Source organism: Perognathus longimembris, chromosome 27 (genome assembly GCF_023159225.1).
Source record: "Perognathus longimembris pacificus isolate PPM17 chromosome 27, ASM2315922v1, whole genome shotgun sequence".
NCBI lineage: Eukaryota > Metazoa > Chordata > Mammalia > Rodentia > Heteromyidae > Perognathus > Perognathus longimembris.
The window spans coordinates 5,878,994-5,889,498 of NC_063187.1; the positions used below are offsets into that span (position 1 = coordinate 5,878,994).

Genomic DNA, 10,505 nt, shown 5'->3' on the forward strand with positions numbered 1-10,505 from the left:
ATGGATGGAGATGCGATGCTTGCTGCGTTTTTCCCCCTCTACACTTTGGGAACTGAGGGAAGTTATGGTGATGCTTCCAAGGATGAAGAGAACAAGCCGTAAGTAGCTCAGCGTTTTATTTGCAGTTAGTGTTTGCTTCTCAGGATGAGCCACGGCTGTGGGAACTCTGGTTGCATAGACGAATGCTCTCCATCTTCTCTACCCTGAGCTCCCATCCCTAGTCACCAGAAACAGCTCTGTTTCATTATGCATCTATTCTAGAGTAATTTTCTGCCTGCTACTAGGAAAGAACTTGAGGTAACCTCTTCTCTTTATTCCAGCACTGCTGTATCTCCTGAAGCCCAGTTCTCATTGTGGAGGATGAAGTGCTGTTAACACACACAAACACACACACACACACACACACACACACACACACACACACACACACACACACACCAAACCTGAGTCAATGGCATGTCTTCTGTACTAAAAGCCTTCAGACACAATCCTTCCCCAAAAATCAGCAGTCTGAGAATTATTTGCTAACACTAATATCTAGAGCATATTGATAAAAATTCTTATTTTTAAGAAGGCTGATGGCTCATGACTGTAATCCTAGCTACTCAGGAGGGTGTTCTCTGAAGATTGGGATTTGAAGGCAGCCGGAGATTACAGATCTATGAGGCCTTTATCTCCAATTAAGCACCCATAATTGGAGGAGAACTGTAGATCAAGTGGTAGATGATAGCCTTGAGGAAATAAGCTCAAGGATAGTATCTGGGCTCTGATTTCAAGTGGTAGGACACACACATACACACACACACACACACACACACGCACGTGCACTCTCTCTTTTACTGTAGAAAAGTACTCTTTCAAATTAAGCACTTTCAAATTAAGCACTGTGGCATTATTTCATGTCAGATATATATGTGCCATAATCCAGACATAACCAGGCATTATAAAAGATCCCTTAAAAGAGAATTTTATCTGCCCACAGTGAGTTCAGTTTTACTCATGCACATGCAAAACCTTGGCAGAGGGTCTCAGTTAGAAATGGCTATACAAAAGAAAAGAAAAATATCTATAGGGGAACTTCAAGATATTCTAGCAGCATGTTCCATACCCATCACAAGAGAAAGTATCATTGCCTCCATCATTTTTGTTCTTTTTCAAGTGCTTGTGTGACAAGTGCATCCTGAGGTAGCTGCCCACAGTTTGGAGCTGAGATAGCTGGGATACAATTACTCCCATCCTTGCTATAGAAGACATATCTTATCTTTATCTTATAGGTCATTGGTATTTCTGCTTATCTTTCCTTTCTGCTAGTCCTGGTACCCCAAGGCCTGCGTACTTGACCCTGAACATTTTTTTACTCAAGGCTAGTGCTCTACCACTTGAGCCACAGTTCTCTATCTGTCATCTTCTAGTTGTTAAATGGGGATTAAGAGTCTCACAGACATCCCTGTCCTAGATGGGTTCAAAACCTTATCCTCAGACCTCCGTTTCCTGAGTAGGTAAGACTACAGGCATGAATCACCTGTGCCTGCGATAGTGTATTTGACTTATTCCCCCACTCTCTACCCTTGTTTTGCTGATCTTCCTTCTCTTACTTTCCCAAAATATGGTTGTGTATTTTTGTTAATGCAGTAATATAGAGACATTAAGTATTAGAGTTTTGGCTGGTGAATGTTCTTAGCTATCTACAGATATGAAGAGAAGTATGGTCTGAGTGAAGTATGTTTTCATACAGGGTATTGAGAACAATAGCAGTATTTATTCATGATGTCTTTCTTGTATCAGTAGACCACTGCCATTAGACATTATTAGGTTAAATATTTGACTCAATTCTATATCCACTGATGTTCCAACAATGTTCCTTTACTATTATACAAGATGGTATTTGTGCCAACTATCTGGTTCATTTTGTAGCTCTCCGTTCCATGTCACGTACTTTGATTTTAGTCACCATCTCTATGTATAACTCTTTCATACATAATCCCACATTCTTTTTTTCTCTCCTTTGTCTCTAATTTTCTCTGTTCCTTTTCAGCTTTCTTAGGTTGTTAGCATTACAGGTATAAGCCACTAATGCTGAGCTTGCTTTACACTTTTGAGTGGCCTTTTCTCCCAAGGCTAGTGCTCTATCACTTGAGACACACCCTCACTTCTGGCTTTATGTTGGTTAACTGGGAATAACAATGACAATCTGCTTTTCTGCTCCAGCTGGCTTTGTCTCTGGTTGATCTGCTGGTATTACAGCAGGTAATTTTAATCACGTGGGGTATCCCTAATTTTTAATTATTCTGTACCATCACCGAAACTACACTTCTTTTAATTTTTTATTGTATTCTAGAATTACTACAAATTATATTTTGAAGAGGTACTACTGTGATATTCACATACATTCATGCAGTACACTTGGAACAAACTTACCTCCATCTTCTTGTATTTACTGCGATGGAAATTAAGCAGTGAATTTCAAAAGATGCTTTTGTGTTCCAGAACATGGACACGTAGAATGGCCGGTTTGTTTTATACAGAAGTAGATTTAGGTGTAAATGAATGACTAATAGACCTGTAAGTTATGTACCTATTAATATATATGAAGATTCATCACTAAAATGACAAGCCTCTAGTTCTAATGGCAGAACTTTACAGAAACAGGCAATGAATGAAAATGTAAACTCATTCTTACTCCATGGGAACCTTTAAGGTAATAATTTTTGGGCTCTATTCTTATAACACTTTAAAAAACTGGATGTTACAAGTGTTTAATTTATAGATTCATTACTATATCTGGAGTATCTACTTCTTGGGGTCTACCACAGGGAAACAGCATTTAAATAATATATTTCTAGCATGATTCTCCAGCTCAGATCATATCTCTTGAGTTTTTATATACCTGATGTCATCATAATGTAAACTGAATCACTCAAAACACAAGATTTTTCCCCACAGCTGAAGCTAGTTACAAGATAAAGGAAATAGAATATTTGGTGTCTCGTGATAGCCTATTCCATATGTAATGGACAAGAGATTTTTGTTGAGGTGCATGTCATAATGGAGAGTAAGTGAGATACCTTTCAGCAGAAGTAATTTTCTGGATCTCATTGGTGTCCTTATCTAAGCATAAGACACTACATTCACCTCATCACAATAGGGGGTAATGGTTTAACATACTCAATGGAGATGAAGCAAGCACTCAGCCCAAAGTAATAAGTTCAAAGTAGTAAGTCTGATGTAGTCCTCCTAAATTTCAATGCTCATTTCCCAGGTTTACTTTCCAGAACTACCAGTTTGTTTTGGCCTTGACTTTTGCTGTTGAAGAGATCAACAAAAACCCTGCTCTTTTACATAATGTGACTCTGGGGTTTGGTATCTATAATGTTCAATTTGAAGCTTGGAAATCATTTAAAAATCCTTTCATGAGCCTCTTTGGGAACTGTAACAGTCCAAACTACTCTTGTAGGAGAGAGAGCAAGTCTATAGCAGTACTAACAGGACCATCAGGATTAACATCTGCCCAAATGGGGACATTACTGGACCTCTACAAGTTTCCACAGGTGAGGATGGGAAGAAAAGACATATATATCTATATCTATCTATCTATATATATATGTTAATATATTATATATAATATATTATATATAATAATATATTATATATGTACATATATATAAATATAAATATATTTTATATATATATATATATATAAAAGCTCATTTGGTGCCATTACAAGTGTTAGAACTGAATGGTGTGTACAGACTGGATTTACAAACCTATCAAAATTTGTGATACCAAAAAGTAGGAATTCAATATAATGGGAAATGTAGTCCCATTGTTCAACAAAGATGATGGAAAAGTTAGAATAGATTAATTAATTATTTAAAATTTTAAAACTTATCAATTTTTAATTAATTTATTGTCAAAGCGATGTACAGGGGGGTTACAGTTTCATATGTCAAAACTCTCCTGAGTAGCTGGGATTACAGCTGTAGCACACACACACACACACACACACACACACACACACACACTCAGTTATTCAACAAGGTATGTTGAATGAAGTCAGTCTCAGAAAGAGAAGGGTGCCACATGTTCTCTTATATGTGAGAGTTAAACCTAAAATACGAACATAAAGTACAAAATACACAAGTTTTATCCATATAGTACACATGGGCTTGGAATTCCTTGTCATATCCTCCTTCATCTAACAGAATAAAAAATGAATGCAAGGAAAATGAAGCATATTTTGTCTGAGGGGTATAAATATTAAAGGGATGTGTGAAGGGGCAAAGAAATAGAGAGTGCATGGTTGGAAAAATAAAACACAATATTCAGTTGACATATGTTAAAATGAAACTGGGAATGTGTAGGATTGATATAGATGGGAAAAGCTGACTGAAATAGTGACAAAGGCCAAGAGGCATTGTATAAACAAATTGATATGTAGTAAACTATCAAAAATTATTTTATAGGGTTGGGAATGAGGCGTAGTGGTAGAGTGCGTGCCTAGTGTGCATGAAGCCCTGGGTTTGATTCCTCAGCACCACATACAAAGAAAAAGCCAGAAGTGGCACTGTGGTAGAGCACTAGCCATGAGCAAAAAGAAGCTCAGGGACAGTGCCCAGGCCCTGAGTTGAAGCCCCAGGACTAGCAAAAAAAAAAAAAAAAAAGAATATTTTCTATTACCGGGCATTGGTTGCTCATGCCTCCCACCATAACTACTCAGGAAACTGAGATCTGAGGATTATGGTTCAAAGTCAGCCAAGGCAGGAAAGTCCATGAGACTCTCCTCTCCAATTAACTACCAGAATACAAGAAGTAGTACTAAGGCTAAAATAGTAGAGTGCTCGCTTTGAGCTCAAGGAGAGCACCCAAGCTCAAAGTTGAAACTCCAAGGCTGACAAAAAGTAATTCTTTTATTAAATATTAAAGAAAAAACATACTTTCCTTCTACTTCAACTTGTTACATACTGCACATCATGATTGAAACTGTGGTGGATAGAAATCTTCTCATTCATGGCACATCCGATTTTCATTCCCCTTAGCTCACCTTTGGGACTTTCGATCAAGCCCTGAGTGACCATAACAGGTTCCCTGCTCTCTATCAGATGGCCCCAAAGGACACATCGATGGCCACTGCCATGGTCTCCTTACTGATTCACTTCAGATGGAATTGGGTGGGACTGTTAACCTTAGAAGATGAGAATGGTTTATGGATTCTTCCTGCATTGAAAGAAGAGATGGCCAAGAAGAGAGTCTGCATAGCCTTTGAGCTAACAATCCCAAACTATGCCATGTCATTAAAATTCGTGGTAGTTAATGACCAGATCAATAAATCTTCTGCAAATGTCCTCATCATATATGTGGATAATGAATCCCTACTGCATTTAATGACCTGTGTGGAGCAGTATTTCATAAAAGGCAAAGTTTTTATCATGAACTCACAGTGGGATTTAACCACAAGGAGGAGATATTTCCTGCTAGGATCATTCCATGTCCCTCTCCTTTATTCACACCATCACACAGAGGTTTACGGATTCACAGATTTTGTCAAGGCAATGAACCCTTCCACATACCCAGAAGACTTTTTCCTTGCTCGGCTGTGGTTTCTCTCTTTTAATTGCTCAGATTCTGAGTCTGACTGTGTAACATGGGAGAACTGTCCTCGTGATGCCTCCTTGGATTGGTTGCCTGGGCACACTTTTGACAGGACTATGTCTGCAAACAGTTACAATATATACAACGCTGTCTACGCTGTGGCCCAGGCTCTCCATGAGATGCTTCTTCATCAAGCAGAAGTGCAGACAATAGGAAACAGAAAAGAGCCTGTGCCTTCCCCTGCACAGGTAAGGCCTTCTGTTTCAGGTTGCAAATACCATGAGCAAAGTCGCTTCTTAGATGGTTTTCTTACCATATGAAATTAAATATTTCAGGTATTTTCCAAAATCAAATAAATTATACTTGTTTAAATGTCCATGAGGCACCCAAGACATGTGTTCATATGTTCTTCAAGAAAACCATGTCACTAACAAGGACAAAATTATTTTTTTATTTTATAAATTCATTTACGAGTGACCTCAACATAGTCATAGCTGATATGTTGAGAACTGTAAATGCAACTTTTTCCTATGAATTTCTTTTTATTCTTCTAGTCCCGAGGCTTGAACTAGGGGCCTGGGCACTGTCCCTGAGCTACTTTTGCTTAGGGCTAGCACTCTACCACTTGAGCCACAGTGCCACTTTCAGCCCTTTCTATTTATGTGGTACTGAGGACTAAGCTATATTCCCAGCCTCTCCCTATGAATTACTTACATAAAAGCACAGGATGACCTGCTGAAAGAAATTAAATATATTTTCTTAAGTGACAGTTTCAGTCTGTTTTGGGTATTAATAATGAAGCAAGCACACACAAGAGACATTCATAAAATAAGTGCTTGTGGCAAACTGTAGCTAAGCAAGTGAGAACTGTTTCATTCATGACTATTTACATGGAATTGGCTTCTCTTGAATTCTGAATCAGAAGTTAAAGGCAATCAGGAGCTTTCCTTAGGTCAAGTTTTTTTTATCTTAACTCTGGAATAAACTTCAACATACAACAGTGAATCTCTTTTAGCTTCATGGTTTTCTGAAGAACATCCAATTTCACAATCCTGCTGGAGATCAAGTGACTTTGGATGAGAAAAGGAAGTTGGAGGCAGAGTATGACATTGTAAACATTTGGACTTTTCCAGAAGGTCTTGAACTTAAATTGAAAGTAGGAAAGTTTTCTCCATATGCTCATCAACTGTTTTTCTCTGAAGATATGGTAGACTGGGCCATGGGAACCACAAAGGTGGGTTAAGTTTAACTGTTATGATTTTAAAGACATATAAGTAAGCCAAATTCACCCTTAAAATGTACATCTGTTTGAATGACAAGCATTGAGTCCTGAAATACAACCTAGTCATGTGGCTGAGATCTGAACATCATGGTTTGAATTCAGTTCAATCAAGAACACCTGTTGAGACTTCTTTTGTTCATTTAACCACCAAAAAAGCAAGTTGGGTGCTGATAGCTCATGCCTGCAATCCTTTGTCCTCGGGAGACTGACATCCTCAGATCTAAGATGGTATAAGTCAGTTTAAAGCCTGACCTGTCAGGAAAATTGGTGAGAATCTTATATCAAGGGACTACCTAAAAGCTTGGGTTTTGATGTAGCTCAAACCCTAACACAGGGCACACATCCTGTTTTGAAGCTGTAGGATATGTATCAAAGGTGTTTAAGAAAGAAATTAATAGTCCCTAATGCTCATTTGGAATATTGGCCTAAAATATAAATTGCGTATTTCTTAGCAGGTTTCTAACACTAACAAAGTACCACAGTAATTGTATGGCTGAAGGCTTTATTTTGCTGCCATCTGTGGTGTTTCATTCATTCATTAGTGGGCTTACTACTTAGGCTTCCTCTCATCAAAGTGTGAGAATCATTTAAAGAGTTTATGTGACAGGATTATCACATCGTGGCCTCTGGAAAGGTAAGAAGAAGATATAGTGGGTATGGGGTCCACATAACCCTACAAAAAGGGAAGTCTTGGCATTATTTACAGCATAATTTTACAGCCTCAAGGAGGATTATTCCTCCTTGCTCTTCACAATTTCACAGATGAATATTAGAGAGTATCAATTCAAGGAAACTCCATAGTGATGGCCAATAACATTTACTTTCTCTCCATTAATCTCTAATCTTGTGAAGGTTTCACACTTCTCTGTAGCTCAACAGACTAGAGATCAAGGCTACAGCTCATAAACCATTTGGGATCACGTGATAAGCAATCTATAACAGCATTCAATTTACTGCCTGGATTTATGTGCATCAAAATACTGTGCTTAATAATCCAATTCTTTGAAATAATGAATGCCTGGGAATGTAGGTCAAAGTCTGCACAGTTACTGATTCCTACCAGATTTCCCTCAGCCTCCTCACTCTGTCTGCAGTGATAGTTGTGGTCCTGGATTCAGGAAATCCCTACAGGAGGGAAAGGCTGCCTGTTGCTTTGACTGCATCCCTTGCTCAGAAGATGACATTGCCAATGAGACAGGTACATTCGTGGCTGAGGGAGAAATTCATAATCTCTCCTGGAGTGCCCCAATATATGCAATCAATGAAAAAGTCATGGGTTATGATTGCAGAATCAACTTCATGCGTCGTTCACTTAGCAATTTAATTGCAACAAGGATGATAAAGCTTCTTGAAAAAAACAGATAAGCATGGGCTCTGAATTACCAATAGGATTAATATTTTTCTTCTCTTTGGTATGCATTTCTTTTTGTTTCTCCTTTAATTTGTTTATTCTTATATGCATTTCTATTCAACTTCTCACTCATGTAAGTTTAATTGCTGTCATATGAAATACAAAGCCTTGTTCAATACGAGGTCTTCGTGTTTCTCAAAAGTACCTTTAAAATGCAATGAAAACATCAACTTCTATTTCCTTGTGCAAGGAACTGTACTTGCAAAAGTGCAAGTGCGAAGAGGTATGTTTGGGTTCCAAAGGAGTAACAAGTGTTTGGCCTAGCATGATTTTATAGCTTCAAACAGTGATTTCATTTTCTGTTCTCCACCACTTTACAGAGGCATGAGAGAGACAAATAAAAAACATTAAGGAAAGGTCACAGTACTTTTATTTACATTGCAAAGAGACATCTATGGAAGTGCAAGCTTTACTATCCATGATTTTGAATGAGGTATTTCAGTTGTCAAATCAGGCTCAGGATTATTATGGCAGCACGAGAAGGCACTGAGAACAATTGTAAAGATATTAAAATGGGAAGAAATAGCATCTGTCATATTCACTACAAAAAAATTGTTCCAATCAGACTGAAAAAAGAGAACGTGGGCAGGATTGTGAGAACATGGTAAAGACACAGAAGTAATATTCAACATGTCCGATAATATTTGGTAATATTTAATTCTTGCTAGCAAGTACTGATGTGTAAGAATTAACTCTATATAGGGATTTCGTAATTTCTTTTTACGTACTGGAAATGCACTAATGGTTATTTTACTTCTCACCAGACATGGAGCAGTGTGTGAAGTGTCCGGATCACCAGTATGCCAACACACAGAGAAACCAGTGCCTCCTAAGAGCTGCAAGCTTCCTGGCTTATGGGGAGCCCTTGGGGATGGCCTTGGCCTGCATGGCTCTTGGCTTATCAACACTCACAGCAGCTGTTCTTGGGGTCTTTGTGAAACATAACAATACCCCTATTGTCAAGGCGAATAACCAGGCTCTCAGCTACATCCTGCTCCTCTCCCTCATCTTCTGCTTCCTCTGTTCCTTGCTCTTTATTGGCCATCCCAACACAGTCACCTGCATTCTACAGCAAACCACATTTGGAGTTGTATTCACTGTTGCTGTTTCTGCTGTTTTGGCCAAAACTGTCACTGTGGTACTGGCCTTCAAGGTCACTTCTCCAGGGAGAAGGATGAGGTGGCTGCTGGTGTCAGGGGCTCCTAACTTCATCATTCCCATCTGCACCTTGATCCAGGTGACTCTCTGTGGAATCTGGCTGGGAACCTCTCCTCCCTTCATTGACACAGACACACACTCTGAACATGGCCAACTAATCATCCTGTGTAACAAGGGCTCCCTCACTGCCTTCTACTGTGTCTTGGGATACCTGGGCTCCCTGGCCCTGGCCAGCTTCACTGTGGCTTTCCTGGCCAGGAACCTGCCTGACACCTTCAATGAAGCCAAGTTCCTGACCTTCAGCATGCTAGTGTTCTGCAGTGTGTGGCTCACCTTCCTGCCTGTCTACCACAGTGCCAAGGGCAAGGTCATGGTGGTTGTGGAGGTCTTCTCCATCTTGGCCTCCAGCGCAGGGCTCCTGGGCTTCATCTTTGTCCCCAAGTGCTACATCATCTTGATAAGGCCAGATAGAAATTGTCTGCATGGCTTCAGGGACAAAACACATACTGGGAGAAATAAGTCTTCTTAAGATGAAACTTCCTTGCTTGATTAGCTATATTCCTTTATTTCCATCAGGTATTAGTTAAGATTGCTGGAATCACTTCAATGAATGAGTGAATCTTCCTCATTTCTCTATTATGGTTACCATAAAAAATTTAACCCAGAGCCATGTAAGTTTAAATGTTATTCTTTATATATTTGGTTCTTTCTGTTTGCTCTGCACTTAGCCCATAATCTCCACCAGTACATTTTCGATGTCATCTGCTTTCCTATTTTTGCTTTTTTAATCATTGGCCTATAAATTCTTTTCTGGTGGCAGTCTTGGGGCTTGAATTTAAAGCCTTCTTACTATCCCTAGATTTTTTTGCTCAATGCTGGTATTTTACCACTCATGCCACAGCTTTCCATTTGTTTCTTCCATGGTTAAACTGAGATAAGATTCTCATGGACTTTCCTGCCCAGGTTGCATACAAACCATGATCACCAGATCTCTCCTATTTATATGGATATTTTCCTAAATTTTAAAGTACATTACCATCCTGCCTGCACATCACAAGGCTGCAT

General features: G+C 39.0%; 1 protein-coding gene across 1 annotated transcript; it reads left to right on the top strand.

Annotated features, from left to right (window-relative positions):
• On the top strand, positions 1-9,969 carry LOC125342787 (vomeronasal type-2 receptor 116-like). The gene is made up of 6 exons (XM_048335095.1): positions 1-98; positions 3,230-3,548; positions 5,037-5,837; positions 6,605-6,823; positions 7,946-8,069; positions 9,047-9,969. Exons 1-6 carry the CDS (start codon positions 1-3, stop codon positions 9,967-9,969), a joined length of 2,484 nt encoding a protein of 827 aa, XP_048191052.1.
• Positions 9,970-10,505: the final 536 nt, after the last annotated feature.